Below are 16,730 nucleotides of genomic sequence, written 5' to 3' on the forward strand. Positions count from 1 at the left end.
TACATTATATGTTGCTTCATCTTACATTTAAAGTGACCTAAAAACTACAAGAATCAAAACAGAATATTCCGTCTGCTTCCAGAAACTTAAGCTTAAAGCAAGGCATCGAAATCGAGCGGTAGGCACTGTAACAAGACATTACCTTACCTCTTCTCTGTTAGTCTTCGTTACTTCGTTATCTATTTAAAAATTACCATTCAAAGGAAATATTATGTAACATTCACATTCAAATGTTTAAGACTCAGAGATTTCTGGGTTTGTTTTTTTTTTTTTAAATCAAGCAAAGTTTTTCATCTCTGAGGTAGATGACAGTAAAATGAGGAAAAAAATCATTAAAAAATGGAGCTGTCAATGAACACTACCAAGTGCTGGAGCTCCTCTGTTGGCACTGATGCACCCCAAGGAGGAGAGAGCAAGCCCTACACCACTATCTGAAACATGAGAAATGAGTCTTCTGGTTTAGTAGCTTCTACAGAAATGCAACACAGAAAAAGCAGAGCCAAAAATTACACTGAAATGGCCTTGGAGAAGAACTTCCATTTCTGCTTTGCAAGCTACTCAGAAAATGGTGGGAACATGCCTAGGTCAGCAAAATCTTCAATGTTGTAGTTGCCAGTACCCTGCGTCGGATCCCCCGGCATCGGCAGCATGTCCTGCATGAGAAAGAGAAATCCAAATCAAGTGTTAGTAGCTAACACCTCCTCCAGACACAAACTGTTTCCTGTGCATCATTTCAGTGTAAATCCAGAGGAGGTGAAAGGTTGAGTAACTAAGCTGAAACCCAGACCCGTGCAGGGGCTTGGACTAAGGTTTACGTGCTGCTTATGTTTTACTGGAGCTTTTCTGAACAGGAGGTGGGACTTTAGCAAGGGCAGAAGTTTTGGGTTTCTCCTCCAAATACGCACATTTTAAGCTGCCCCATGCTGCTCCTCCTCCCCCCTTGGAATGGGCAGCTACGTATGGAGAGAAGCAAACTCTTTCATTTCACCATATGGGAAGTACTTAGCATCCCCCCCACTCCTGCACCCTAGAGAAAGGAAGTCCTGCTGTGAGAGCATGGGTTCAGGGATGGTCTCACCTCCTCCCCAGTACTCTCTACATTAATGTATTACTGCTCTTCGACCTCTAAGGAGCACTAAAGACTAGACATCCACCCAAGCTAACAAGATGCCCAAGCAGCCTTCATGTGCGGACAAAAGCAGAGGAAATAGCAGGAATTTCTCAGGAGAAATGGAATTTCATGGTAATTACTCCCACGTGTCTTGAGCCAAGCGATGTCTCTGCAGGAGGCTTCAACAAATACTCAACCTTTCCTCCCAGCCGGAGACTGAAGCCACAGGGAAAAGACATCCCTTGCTGAGAAAACCAGAGTTTATGCTTGCTTTTCCTGACAGTCCTTACAATAATAAGCTCTTACTGCACTGCAAAGTTTTGCCAGGGATGCCTCATTATAAAATAAGAAAGCTCACAGATCTGCACTGTGAAGGAGTAACTACTGAGAGTTGCTGCGTACTGAGAAGTTACCCCAAAATAACGACAGATTAAAATCCACTGAGGTGTAACATCCCTGTCAGTGGTGATGAAGGAGGCTGTGGACACAACTGGCAGTTTCTCAGCCTCCGGGGTTAGCCTTCACTTTCTGACCAAAACCTGCACTATTTTATGTTTTCCCACATTCTTCCCCAGCCCAGGGGAAGTTGTAGCTGCCTCCACCTGTTTAAAGTTCCACCTCTGATGGCATTTGTGCTGCTGGGCCCTCTGAGGCAAGGTCTGCTCAGGTACAGACCCGGCAGGCTGTCTCCCTTCTTGACTTGCCTCTCAACAGCTAACACAGGGCTGGCTTCAGGCACAAACAATCCAAGCAACTCCTCGGAGGCCTTTGAACTGAGCTCATCCAAGCTCCTCATCATGTCCAGCTATTATCCTAACTCCCTCCAAATGCAGAGTCACCTCCAAGGTGAGCTCTGCAGGTGAGCCCAGTTCTCCCACAGGCCTTCTTCCCACTAATTTCATCAGATGTTTGCTGGGACATAGCACTTGCCTGAGACATGAGCAAGAGGCTTGGATCCCCGTGTCTCTGTGGGCCATTGAACCATGCTGCCATTGGAATGACCCTGGATACGCTTCTGGGTTCATGTATGTGTAAAGGGATTAAACTTTGCTAATAGAGAGAGAAGCAACAGAATAATCTTGCCCAGGCCTTGGGGTAAGAGTATGCAGACAGGTAGTTATTCCAGCTGTAATGGTATTTGTCCCTGTCTGAAGCCATGGTTTGTTTGCACAGGAATATTCTCAGGTGAACGTCTCTTCTGCAGCGTCCCTACCAGCAACTGAGCACGGGCCCGGTCTTGCAGGTGAATTTACTTTCTTAAAGATAATGAGGTGCCCCACTTCTAAACCTTGCTTGGGGCTTGAACTGTCTTTTCTGCATTTGTCTGCATTGTTTTGGTGCAAACTGCCTCCTTGATCTACTTTAAAAACAAGTTACACAAGGACAGAGATATTACTAGTTGATTTATGAAGTCCCACTCTATCTGTAGTGAGGGCCCAATAATTATACTTACTACTACAAAATTACGTAGTTGAAGAGGATTGTTTACCAGCTGTCTGGTATCTGACTGGGTTTAACCTTACAAAGTTACTGGCCTCTATCTTCTGTGCAGTATCAGGCTCCTTTCCTGCTTGAACTATCAAAGAGAATTCCATGATGTCTAATTGGACTTGACTGGGATTTCAGAGGCCAGTACCAGGGTAAGACAGACGCTAATGGCTTCCCCGCAGAACACATAAACCCCAAGTACAGGGTGCAGAGAAGGGAAACCAGCATTTTAAATCAGCAAAGCAGCTGTTCTTTGGCAGAAAGGAGAACATCTCAGTTGTAGCAAACACCAGCTATGAGCAGTGCAAACCTATGGCAGCACACAGCAAGAGGGAACTGCTCCGAGCCCTGCTGGCACCCTGGTCATCCAGGGCCATGGTTCTTCAACGCAGCCCTCAGAATCTGTCAGGGGGACTCTGGGCTCGCTGAAGTCTCCTCACCTGGAACACCTCAGTCTGACTGGGCTGCGGGTGCGAGTGCTGGTCGCCGCTTTGCTGGTTGTGGTGTTGGCTCTGCCACTGGGACCAGACTTCAGAAGGTCTCCCCTGGAACTGGCCGCTGCTCTGGCCACCTTCAGCTGGACAGGTAAGAGAAAGGGCAGAAGTCAGTGAACAGCTCCTTCAAAACGCCTGCCTGCTTCTGGGGCTTTGTCCATCAATGCCCATGCCTGCGAACCAGTCTTGGAAAAAAGACCCTGTGTGGCACCCAGCCCCTGCAGGGTGGAAGCCCAAGGGAGTTTCAGCCCTGATTGCAGGGTGGGGACCAACCCCAGCAACGTCCTTCACTGCGGCTGCACAGACCTGTCCAATGAATTGCTCACAGCCAAATGCACAGTGACACCACAAGTCAGGCACCAAAGGGCAATTTTCAAGCATCCCCCTCACCACTTGTTAATCACTAACAAGGAACATTCCCATTTCACCAAAAACCATCCTTCTCTTTAAAAGCCTAATTCTTGATGGACAGTGCTTGCAGTCACTTGCTCAGATATCTAAGAAGCACGTTTTCAGTTTGTAATCAGATCTAAAACCAGTAAGATGAACAGACACTGCTGCATTAGACGCCAAAAGCTGTTTGCCAGACGATCTCGTTATTCAACATTATAGCTGCAAAATGATTTATTTAATGTGCAACTTACAACAGATTATTATCCTGTTTGTGTGGTGATGGTCTCTTAAAAGTCTGAGGCCATTTAAATTTCACAGAGAACATGAACAGCAAGGTTTTATGGAAAATACTCTTAAAACAGTAATTTCAGGGAGATGGATTTCTTCTAAATAGCCTAACAGGAAAAAACCATGATGTCACACAGATTAATGTGGTCACTTATCACATATACACTTTTCATGAGTACAACCACAGGTCACACTTAAGCTGGACCAATTTTACTCTGTATTTCTACAGATTGGCTCCAAATGTAAACAATTTGCAAATACTTATCCAAAATGTCTGGTTCTAAGAATTAACATTTTAGAAAGTTTGCTGCCAAGCTAATGCTTTTCCTCCAAACATCCCCCCTTCCCTTCCCTTCCCTTCCCTTCCCTTCCCTTCCCTTCCCTTCCCTTCCCTTCCCTTCCCTTCCCTTCCCTTCCCTTCCCTTCCCTTCCCTTCCCTTCCCTTCCCTTCCCTTCCCTTCCCTTCCCTTCCCTTCCCTTCCCTTCCCTTCCCTTCCCTTCCCTTCCCTTCCCTTCCCTTCCCTTCCCTTCCCTTCCCTTCCTTTTTTTTTTCCCTGTTAAATACTCCTCCTATATTTTGCCCATTCCCCCATCACTACAGGTTCAAGCTGGGTAGATCCTGGTCTCCTGGAATAGCAGCACCCTCTGCCAAGGGTGCCAAATTTCCTGCACCAAGCCTCCACACATGTGCTACATCAGGCCTCCGATAACCAGACTCGAGATCATTTCAAATCAGTCACTACTCATAGCCCTGGCTTCGGAACAGCCAGAAACACGTGCTGAGTCCAACCCATTTGGTGACCAGCTAAACCATGTGAAACAGACACAGTGAACGTTTCACTGGAAAGTAAACAGGCTGCAGTGACGTATTTCTATCACATCTGAAGTAGATAATTACAGCTCTTCCCTTACTGACATTACCACAGCCAATAATTCAGCTGACTCAGAAACCCTGCAGCCATTTTATGGGCCAAACCAAAATTAATGTAAGTTACCCTTTAAAAAAAAAAAGGCTGCAAGTTGGTGGTTGTTTTTATTTTTCCTCAGAACAATACACAGAATTTAACTCAGTGAGGCAACGATGCTTCTTTTCAGCGAAACAGCTCCCACCAGCCAGAGGTTTGAGACATTTGTCTCTGTGAAGGCTGTGTTATTAATAGTACCCCAACTGATGTAGGTCAGGAAATGTTTCTCATTAGGTGAAAGGGTTCCTGCCAAGTGGCTTAGGCCTGAAATGCAAGGCTGTCTCATAAACAAATGTACAAAGCCCAGTGGAAATGGAAATGGAGGCATGAATAAGCTCTGCGGGAAGAGCCATGTCTCAAAGCGCTTTCCCTAGGCAAGGCAGCGCAGGTTTGCAATGTGCAAGGCTGAGGGGCCCCAGATCTGCACCCTTTGTAGTCCCAAGGGGTAACGACACATGTTAGCACACTGCTACCTACACGTTTTGGAGCTGCACACTGTTCTCAGCCAGAAACATTTTCACAGACTCCACATGTGTTTATCATTGATGGATTACATTTATTTGTTTTTAACTCTTGAACATTATTTTGCTGGTGGAGGGAACTTATCAGGGGGTCACCCACTTGGTCATGGTCTGACAGTCACTAAATTAGCACGTAATAGGAAAAGAAAACCATTTTGAAATGTGGCACCTACTCTGATTCAGTTAGTAGCAGTACAGGCACTAAAAATCCTGTCTCCAGCCAAACTCCAACATGCCATCTCTGGGCAAGGGGACAGCAGCGTGCAGTCAGGAAAGTTCAAAAATGAAAAGAATGTGAATTTGTGCCATTTAAGTGTTCTCCTGGGAAGTGGGCAAAACATGAACCTGCTGGCCCCAACCTAGGATGTGTACTAGCAATGTAAGCAGTATTTGAATATTTTTTCTGAAAAAAAAACCCAAAAAACCCCACCAACACCCCCTCACCCCCCCAAAAAAAAAGAACCCAAAAAAACCCCAAGCCCATAAAACACTACAACATTCTGAAGTGCACTGGATATGGAGGACAGGCAGCACAGAGGGAACATTTTGTCTCGTTCCACTCTCTTCAACAGGAGATAGCAACACCCTTTTACCCCCACTGGGCTTCCCAACTCAATTGACCCACCAAAACAACAAGTTGGAGGATTTTTAATGACATCTTTGTGTGTGTTTCTGTGTTGTGTGACTTCAAACTTACCGAATCCTGCACTTCGGTTGGCTAAGCTGGAGTAGGCATTCCCACTTGGAGAAGAGGTGGCTGGGCTGGAAAGGGGGCTGTATGATGATGGATCGGCTGGGTAGGTGTGACTTGTTCCAATCCCGAAGGGAGAAGACTGAGCCTTACCGGACTGAGATGGAATTTGCTGAGGAATAAGGGATAAAAGGGATGAGTTTTACTGCTGAGGAACAGCACAGCTGACCACTTTTTAACAATGTAAAGACTAAACAAGCTCAGCAGATGAGAACAGGCATGTTCTTCCCACCTCAGCCATATTTCATTTCTGTCAAAGCCAACTTATTGCTACAGAAGGAACACAACAGACCAGGAACCAGCACTTACAGCTCTCCTGCTGATTAACCCACATGTACTTGGTATCAAAGCTCTTTGGAAAAATGTGATTTCCTTCACTCTATTACAAGGATGGACCTCAATCTGACTGAACAGGTATAAAGAATTCACCTTGATTCGCCAGGTATTTTGATTTTGCAGTACCTGTACAATCACACTTAGCTGAATGTCTTGCAGAATATATGCAGTTCTCAGAGAACCAGAGTGTCTGCTGCTTAAGGGTAAATGGTCAAGCTAAAACATTGCTTTCCTCCCTGCCTAAAAAGTACAGGCAGCAAAGATATTTTGCCTTGTAGAAGGCTTGGGGGAGAGCATGAATCACCAGCCCTGGCAGGAGGGAAGAAACTTTGCTTTAACTTAGCAGCCAAATTAATTGAAGGGTATCAAAAACCACACCTTGCTGTCACTTTCTTCTACATAATGACTTCATCATAGGATCTCCAAGAATGTTACACAAATGATTAAACACTGCAAGACTACTTTGGGACATGGACAGCGTGTACACTGAGCCCAAGGGAGATGAAGTGTCTCATCCAAAGCCATGGGCTACAGCAACGTATAATGCTACAGGCAGGATCTGCTTCTAAACAATTGCTTACATTGTGAACAAATCCAACAGTTCCAAGAAAACTCACTGCATAACCAATTCAAAAAATCGAAATTAAAGATGATTACACTCTACTTCTAACAATGGGCACTGGTATTGGCAATCGATGCCCTCAGGTGAAGCTATTCTCTTAGACAGATGCAGGAGGGCTGGGGGATGTAAACAGAACCCAACAGACATATAACATGATGAACACGTTATTAAGTCTTCAGCTCAGTTCCAAGTTAAGAAATTGTACATTTCTAAAGCATTCCACAACAGCAGTGAGATTGTGACACATCACTTCTGCAAGGCATAGCTCTATTTACAATGGACGAATGAGTTCCAATTTCCCTATGCTCACATGCACCCTCTGTCAGTTTGGACATTAAGAGGGATGAGTAGTTTTCTTTAGTAATTTCAGCATCCTCCACATAATTTTTACAAAATAAAGTTTATTGTTATAATTGGATTTCATTAAACAGGTGACAGCCATGGCATGCTGAGGGCTGGGAATAATCACTGATTATTATGGAAAACAATACAGGTACGGAAAAATTACCTAGTGCCCACCCCAACATGCCATCCTTGCCTAGCAAACAATGGAAAGTCAGGAGTGATGAAGAGCAGCATCAATGATAGACCAAACCTGATTATTCCATATTATTTGTCTTTAACAGAGCTGCAGGCCATTTTTTTTTCATTGTTACAAGAACAAGGGGTGATTTCTGGGCTAACACTGCCAAGCATAGGGCATTTGATGGAGGGATGTGAGGCTTCCCCCAGCATGTGGCCATGTGAACCACATCAGGCAGCGCTAATGGGGGGGGCAACAGGCTGAGCAGCCACTGCTCTGGGCTCATGCCTGGATTTGTATGTGCCCCTTTCTGATGATGTGACTAACTGTGGGTAACAGTGCTGGGTGCAACAAAGATTCAATGCACGGGCTTAATACTAAAGTCTAACAGCTGTCCTCTCTTATTTCATCCCATTCACACATCAAAATGAGTGCAGGACCGAGACCTTCCACTGAGATGTGTGTCAGAGTACTGACTACCACTATTAGGGACACTATTACAACCCAAACGTGGCTACGCACAGGGCAGCTGCCTCCAACTATTATAACCTGCCAAGGAGCAGAAGAGGGGGGGAAAATGGTAAAGACAAAGTACATTTAATCACATCATAAATGCAGTTTACTAATTCCTTTGTAAAAAACACAGAGATTGTAAATGTTTAATGACCATGAAAATAAAATACCTGTCCTGGGAAGGGGGGGCGGTTTCCTGTCCAGGCAACCTGACTCTGATTTAGCTGGCGAGAGATCTGAGTCAGATTCTGGCCCGTTGATGAAGAAGACTGGATGTCGTTCACGCCAGGCACATGTACCACAGATGAACTGCAGGAACAGAAACAGTGCCTCGTTTGTAGCATATATTCTCAATGTACAAATAGTATTCCAGATATGGAAATTTTAATAATCACCACACTAAAACGTTGACTTAAACCCATCACAAAACTATGAAACATATTGGCATTCTAAAACATCAGCTCAAATAGACACAGAGGGCAAAATTATTTTGAATTAGCCTCCTATAATCTCTTTGAGAGAGCTTGCAAGCACAAAATTAGTGCATACACACTTAGCTCCATACTAGTTTAATATATAATGCATTAAAAATAACTTGCTTCCAAGGAGTATTCAAGCAGGTACTTAATTTTGAATTTGTCCTTTAAGTCCACAGTATTTAAGCATTTCCATCAATGCCATCCTAAATGAAGCTACACAAAGAGATACTTAGAAGTATTTCTTTATTTGCTTCCTGCCTGGGATATGAAGAAGTGTGTGTTACATATACATAAAAAAGTGAGCCTTTGATTCCTATTCTCACCATGCTAAAGAAGAGCATGAGGTTATATACTCAGGCAAAGAATCATACAGACAGAAACTTAAACTAATGTAATAGCTCTGGGAATAAAAACAATCCAAACAAAGCGACAGTATTCCCAAAGGAACTGGTTTATATGTTAGCTATTTCCTAATTACTGAATTTCACTATAGAGAAATTTCCCAGAAATCCCTAATTAGAAGGAAAATTTGACGAAGGACTGTTCCACCTTACCATTTCATTCTCATGGAAGTCATGAACAACTGAATCTATACAACCACCATGCATGATGAATGAGCTTTTCTATATTTTTATGCAGAAAATATGTGTTTCTTATTTTACATGTCATATAAATATATCAATGAAGACACGACATATAAAAATTCTTCCATGTGTCAGTTGAAACAGCTTGCTCCTTTTTCCAATCCCTTCCCTATTGTCTGCTTTCACAATCACTTTCCAGAGAAAGCAAACAGCAGATCAGGAGAAGAAGTAAACAAGGCTGAGCAGAGAGGGAGCGGGAATCAGAATCCTCCGAGAAGGCTGACAAAATCCCTCCCAGAGTGGTAAGCAAAACGTGGCAGGCATTTGAATATGGGAGTTGCTATACTCTCTTCAGCTGCCTAAAAGCAAAGTGTGCATTAAGAAATTCTTTGTAGAGTTTGTTTTATTTAATTTTTTTTCCAGTTTGTTTTTAGGACCACAGAGTCTCCAAAGAGGGAAACATGGACCAGAAAGTCCTCCTACATCTGCCCGAACTTGGAAGCACCCAAGAGCTACTGGGGAGGGCTGGCCCTACCACCCACACCTTCCCAGTTGGACCAGCAAGTCCCATCATCTAAGAGGCTTGGACCAGGTCTGCAACAGATACTTTGAAACCAGGCGTCTGCAAAACAGTGCCCAGGCTCAGTAACCAAATAGACCAGCCTGGAGAGCGTTCAGGGAGGGCAGTTCATGGAGGGGGAAATGCTACCAGATGGGTCATTATTTGATGTAATACAACAGGAGTAGGAAAAAAGTTATAGTTAAAACATCAGGAATTAACAAAGGAAACGACAAACACACGCCAAACCCCAAGATGGCAAGTCAGCTATTCAGTAACATACAATATTCAATTAAAAGACATTTCAATTTGATGTCTTCCTCCCCTCTCAAGTTATTCTTCATTTTAATTTGACAACACACATGCACGGGGATTTTATTTCTCCCCACTGAGATTATTAGCAATTATAAATTTAAAAACACATTGGTTTAAATAAAATTATAGTTTGCAGATGTCTTCTAATTCCTGGAACAGACAGCCTCAGAGTGACTGCTCCTTCCCTTTCACAACCTTGGCTGGTCTAAACCAGGAGAATGAAGCTTCAGTGCCACAGCCCCAGAATGGTGGTGTGAAGGGCAGGAAGGTAAATATAACCACTGTTACCACACTCTCGAGATGTGACTGGAAATGCAGCAAGCTCTTAAACTTGACATTAGCCAGATCTGTGTGGTCAGCTGGTAGGCAGTGACATGCACTCTGGGTAACTTGGAAATGCCTCAGAAAACGCTAGACCACCACCTTACGTGTATTTGGAAGCTGCCTTAGAGATCTGTTCATGCTCAAGCCCAAGCCCTCACCAGGAACCGTGGCAGAAGCATCCACCCCTCTGTTCCCTTTAATAAAGTGTCTACACTGACACCCTTCAATGCAGCCATCAGAAACACTGACAACTGCAGGTGCAAAACAAGCCTTCACACCTTCCTAGGATTGAATGTTCCTCTGATCTCAGCCTGCCCCATCACCTCTCAGATTTATTTCCCTTCATGATCTGTTGCTGCTTCTTAGCTTAGTCTAATCACATCATCACAGTAGCAAGTATTGACCTACCAGCCACTATTTTTAACAGAGATATCCAAATCTTCTCAGTTTGTAATCCTAGTCCAAGTGCTGCTACATTATGTAGGAGTGCACACAAAGCAAATTTCACTCATGTAAAGAAACCCCTTGGACCTTAGGCTGGTTTTGTTTCTACCAGATTGAAGGGGAACAGCCCTTCACTCAGAAACTGAAACGTTCAGGATCTGGGCTACGGTACCTGAAAGTCTTTCCCGAATGTCCTGGCTGAAATGGGCTTCCCTGTGAGTAAAGCTGCTGGTTTCCTGCTGTGGATGCCGAGGCCATCATTTTTTTATCTGCTACAAAAGAGAAACACACCACAGAAAGAAAAGTCTGAGATGAGAAAATGAAGGCAAAATTATTTACTGAGAATTGCAATGTATATACACAGCAGGGACTCTTCTTTCCTTCTTAAAGATTTATGAAGAAGCCCTGTGGAACACATTAAGGATGACACAAAAGGGCTATATGACAATTCAGTGTGAAACGAGAGGCACAGCTGGTTTGTGTCTACTTCGTACCCTCTTCCTGGGATGTACCTCATTAATGCTATTGTTTGCCTGGAACATAACACTGGTATGGGCCCTCCAGCCATGCAGTCCAGACCTTCTCTGTGCCTGCTGGAAGCTGCTCCTGACCACGCAGGCAGGAGGGAAAATGGGACAGAGAGGGGCCCTGGTCGAGGCAGGGAGTGATGGGTGCATGGGTCGCTGGAGGAATGTCACAGCAAACAAGCCTAGTCTGAAGAGGGTTTGATGCACAAAGACCTCTGTGGCCTTCCTGGGGATGGCCTCAGCTGGGGTATGGTAGGTTTCTAGCTCTGAATGAAGCCCTCCAGGGCTGCTGCTGTTATTGCAGCCTCTTTGCACTGAGGCAGTGGCTGAGGGCTCACACCCCACTGGGTTAAACACCCCAAGGAATGGTGTCGAAGTGTCCCTGTCCCAGTGAGCTGACAGCCTGCTTCCCCTCCAGGGCAGCCTGAGAGGAGTATGGACTCTTCCACACAGATCTTGGGGTGACCTTCTGCAGCCCTAACTGCACTGCCATCCTCGCAGGTGGTTGGAGGCACTTTCCTACTCAGTGTCTGCAAGATTTACTTACCTGAGCTGCTGCAAGGCAAGACTCTGGTCTCTCACACATTTTGCTGTGCTCTATGAGGCTCAAGGGAGCCATGAAACGGGATGCAAGCATCCCGGTGGGACGTATGGCAGACAAGCACAGAGAGTAACACACACATGGAGATGCCATTAACTTTTATAGTCTCCTCTAAATGTGGCAACTGGAGATCAATCTTTAATTGAATGAAATGAGATTGGGTGAACAGTGCTGTTTGGCCCCTTAATTTAATTTTCTGGCACTGAATTATTCCAAAGCCCAGGGAAGCCTCACTACTACTACTTTTCTTAAAAATAATTTAAAGCTCTGCTCCACCACCCCTCATTCACTTTCCCCATCTTCCCTTACTACCTCTGAAGTGCAACTCACTGATGGCTTTGCAACCATTTGTTGCTACGCACCTCTGACAGGCCTAGAAATCAAGTCTGCCTCCTCATTTCCCCCTCTGCTCATTTTAGATTGCCAGTCTTTTCACAAGATGCTCTCCTGAACAAAAGGCTCACTCAACAAGTAGTAGAAGTAGGGACCTCGTGAGTGTGGCTCAACAAAGTCCTCCAACACACACCAGCTCTTAGCCATTAGCTAAGTTCATATTACATTATGTTCCTAGAACATAAGCTTGCCTTCCCAAACAAGAAAGTCACCTCAAATGACCTCATGGGAATCTTGGAGAAGGAGCACGTATCCCACTGATGCAAGCTGTCCTTCCTTTTCCTCTGAAATGTAGAAATCTGTAGAAATTCCTCACTGGCTACATCTTGCCCAGCACAGACACTGAGTTTGGGCTGCAAACTTACGCCCTCATTTAAAAAAAAAAAAAAAAAAATAAAAGAGGAGATATGGGGAAGAGGTTGCATCTGCAGCAGGAAGAATTAAGGATGGGTTGAGACATCTCTGAGAAGGAGGACAGATGATTTTGCCCTTTTTTGCAGTAATGTCATTCCAGCATGAGATGTCCTACTTTCTAAGGCCACCCTTTATAGGGATACCAGGGTTGGAAGAGACTGAGCCAAAATCCTGCGGGTACTTTAGATATTTGAGAACAATTCACCAGCAAAATTGAGAGTGCCCTAAATGAACTGGAATTCCTCAAGTGAAGCAGAGTTGCCATGGCAGCTACTGGGGTCTGTGCTGCAGGCTGAGGCCAAGACAAAGGGAACGGCTAAACTAATTGCAAGCAGCTAAATCGGCTTTAAAATCTCTTTCGAATGCTCTTTAGCCTCTAAATCCGGCCCACATCTCTCCCAGCTGTATTCCCACTCAGGGCTTTACATGCTACTTCTCTGCTCTCACCTGAGTCGCAGCACTGGCAACCTATTTTGTTTTGGTGTCTTACCTGCATCCTTAGAAATCTTCCTCCCTAAACCCCATCCCTGTACTGGTGAATGATAGGTCCTTCTCCCAGCAGGACCAGTGTTCCTGCCTGTACAGAGAAGATCTCTGGAAGAATCACATCATCCTGTGCTTCAAGGCACTCCCATTAACCAGGGAAGCCAGGCTGCTTCTCCCCACTTCTGTGTTTTAATGACATGTGGTCACCACGTGCAATTATGGCAACGACCTCCCTATGTCAAACCTGTATTTTTATGGAATGTAGCAGAGAATGACATCGGGTATCAACATAATGCAAATGTCTTGCAGGCAGCATGCAGGTTTGTCAATATTGGTTTTGGACAGCGTATCTCATCTCTAGCTGTGAAACCATCTCCTTTTATCATTCAGAGGAGACCTTGATCACAGCTCCCATGAGAAATTCAGACGGGGTGAACGTCCCAAAAAAAGCACAGCCCGTAAATTGATAAGAATGAAAAGAGAAATGGCATTTCCAAGAACGTAACCTCACAGCTTGCTAGACCCTTAACCCTAACCCCTCCCCACAAACAGTTGAGAGCTGCCTGAAAACGAGCCAATAAGGCAGCCAAAAAGTGAGATGTTCTTGCTTGGAAAAATACATTCCGGTGTTTAGGTTTGGAGCCTTGCTACCTTCTAATGAACCCCTTTTATGGCCTCAGCTGTTGACTTCACTGTGAGAGTAGACAGACAAAGATGAACAGTAATAACGGAGAAGTCCTAGCAACAGGACACAATCTCATGTCTCTCCTGCAGTTACAATGCCTTCGCCGATTGAAAAGGCCAAGCCAGACATAAGAAACCAACGCAGTGAGGTCATCTCCCAACACCCCTGGAGTCAAACCCTGTGGGTTGTTTCCTTCATGCACTGCGTGACACTTGCACGTTGATTTATTTAAAACAAATGTAAAAACTTGTCTTTTTCAGTAAGGACAGTGAAGAACAATAAACAATTAACGAGTTCTTCCACGAGCAGTGGAATTAATGAGCCTCGTTTCCTACAGATATATTTCGGATGACCCCACCAGCTGCCAGTCTTCTCAATGGCTTCTGTCTGTTAGGACAATAGGCAGCATAGGTTGGGGCTAGTTTGAGTCAGCTACGTCTGTTCGACTGACGAGTTGGCTGCTACCTCTTAGAACACGGCTGGGAAATCCTTGGGTGAGGGCACTCAGTATGGGCTCTGTCCTCACAGTAATTTTCAGGAAATATAGAAGATGACACTATTTCTGAGACTTCTATCACCCTTATAAGAACTTGGCAACAAGTTCAAAAGTTGTGCCAAAGTCAGCAAGGACTCACCAACAGGTAACGTGACTGAGATGTTTCAAATGACCAGAAAACAAATGTGTTCTTACACTCCAAGGCAGCCTCTGAATGCATTGATTCAAGAGCTGGTGATTTGATAAAAAACTGCAGGACTATCTTGAGACGACACACTAACTGTCTTAAGCCTGGCTATTTAGAGACATGAAATCACGGATGCCACTTAAGAAAGAAAATATACACTTAGAAACAGCAAGTTCTGCTCAGTATGTTTAGTATTGACAAACTCTGCTTAAGGCGTCCCTGTGAAATGAAAAGAAAATCAAAACAAGGTAGCTCTGGTGACATGAAAGCTGTCCTTCCCTCCTTGAATTTACCCCTCAACATCTTTAGGGGAAATACCAACTAAAGGCAAATTCTAGGAAGTGTCCTGAAGGCTGATGTTGTTTGGAAATGTCTCTTCCACGTTGTAGCTTCTCGAAGCTGTGCTCCACATCACCTAACCGAGCTTAACACAGGATTAAAAATTAAACATCAGAGACGTTGACTTACAAGCAGTTATTCCAGCAAACATCTCAGCAAATCTAGGATCTCTCTCCTGGGAGAAGATAGCATCAGGCTTTTCCACAGACTTTCCGCCCTCATGAACGTTAGCCGGTATACTTGGAACAGGCACCTGTTGGGATACACAAAGTGATTCCCCCTCTCATATCTGACGAAAAGGCGTTCAGGGACAGTCACAATGTATTTTTGTTTGCTGAAATCTGCCCTAATTTTACGTTTTAAAAGATCAGAGGCACAAAAAAAGAAACTCAAGAAATTTCACCTGAGATAAGTCATAGGATGACAGCCCATCTCTTTGATGTACTTCAAGTTCTGCTTGCTGCTGCTGAAGTTGTCTGCAAAGGAGACAAAATGACTTTGTTACAAAACCCAATTAAGATACAAAAAGGAACAGCCGTGGTCTCCCATTATATACTGAGTGAAACATCTCTCAGATGATTTAGTAAATCCTTTCCTGTGAGATTCATCTGTTTTTAACAAGAAAGCTGCACCCCAGGAACGTAACTGGGCACATGAAGAGCTTTGCTGCAACAGCACAGAAATGTGGGTAGGTGGGTAAGTAATGGAGGACAGAATACAACCTCATTTAAGAATTCACTACTGAGACACCAAGAATGTCTTCCTTGCGTTAACGATGAATACACCAGGCCCCTTCACTGGTCCTACTGAAGTAAAGAGGAAAACCTCCCATAACATCAGCACAGAATTATGCCAGTTAATTAAAAAAAACCCAATCAAAGCTCTGTCTGAAGCATATCAGACCAAATGGAACAACCTGTTGAGCTAGAAAGAGCTGCACATAAATCCTTCTTTTAATAAAAGAGATTTAACGTGCTTTGGTTCTACTCTCCTCGGGATCCAAGTCCAAATTCTACTCAATTTTTGAAAGCGTTTAAGGCAGTGAATGTCCAGAAATAGATTGCTTGTGTGACTACATAAAATCAAGACATTACATAAAATCATTTTGTGTTAACAAATGCTACAGAAAACACGAGTCTCCTTGTCATGCTAATCAGACCTGAACAGAAAATATCCGTTGTTTAAATGAGATAAAAATCACTGGAAGTAATAGCCTTAATCCAATTATATGAATTTAGGAAAAATTACATGTGCAGCAGCAATAGAAAAATACTTCAAAAGAAACTGCCAGACCTAATAAATGTTAAAGGTCATATGCCAGAATGCAAAACTTCAGTGTTGAAAACTCCACAGATCGTTGAAATGCACTTGATTTGTGTCTAGTGTCGGGCGCTGTTAATTAACTACAACAATTAACCACAACAATTAACCAATATTAACAGATAAACTCATCAGAAGTCATGAGAATTAACTAACAGGTGACCTGTAGAGTCATGCAAGTGGGGGAAAGTCAGACATATTTCACAGTCTACATGTACAAATATTGCCTGTTTATGAAACTGTACAGAACTTTGATATAGTTACATAACTAGCACAGTGATCTCCTGAATCCATGTCTTCACTTGTTTTTTTAAATTCTGAAAGGACACAGATTCAAAGCTCTTAATTGGGGAAAAAAAATAAAAATCAGAGACAGTTATATTAATTCCTATCAAAGATATTAAAATTTTGAAGTTACTCTAACAGCTTACCAGAAATATAACACAATCATTTTAAAATTAAAGGCAAAAGTAGTACTGATGCATTAATATCAGAATTTTACCATTACATTTTTGGCCACAGGTTTGACTTTCAGATTTTTATCCAAATTCTATTCTAAATTTTGAACTAGA

General features: G+C 43.7%; 1 protein-coding gene across 1 annotated transcript in view; it reads right to left on the bottom strand.

The window, feature by feature from the left end:
* Positions 1–554: 554 nt before the first annotated feature.
* Positions 555–16,730, bottom strand: part of ARNT2 (aryl hydrocarbon receptor nuclear translocator 2) — a gene marked incomplete at both ends in the record, with an annotated part of 97,705 nt that continues 81,529 nt past the window's right edge. Inside the window, 7 exons of the mRNA XM_084267822.1 lie at positions 555–653; positions 3,040–3,176; positions 5,958–6,123; positions 8,176–8,314; positions 10,883–10,982; positions 14,968–15,091; positions 15,242–15,314. Coding sequence (XP_084123948.1) covers positions 555–653; positions 3,040–3,176; positions 5,958–6,123; positions 8,176–8,314; positions 10,883–10,982; positions 14,968–15,091; positions 15,242–15,314 — 838 coding nt within the window. The remainder of the gene's footprint in view (positions 654–3,039; positions 3,177–5,957; positions 6,124–8,175; positions 8,315–10,882; positions 10,983–14,967; positions 15,092–15,241; positions 15,315–16,730) is intronic.

The sequence above is a fragment of the Gallinula chloropus genome (assembly GCF_964237585.1).
Source record: "Gallinula chloropus genome assembly, chromosome: 9".
In the NCBI taxonomy this organism is placed as follows: Eukaryota; Metazoa; Chordata; class Aves; order Gruiformes; family Rallidae; genus Gallinula; species Gallinula chloropus.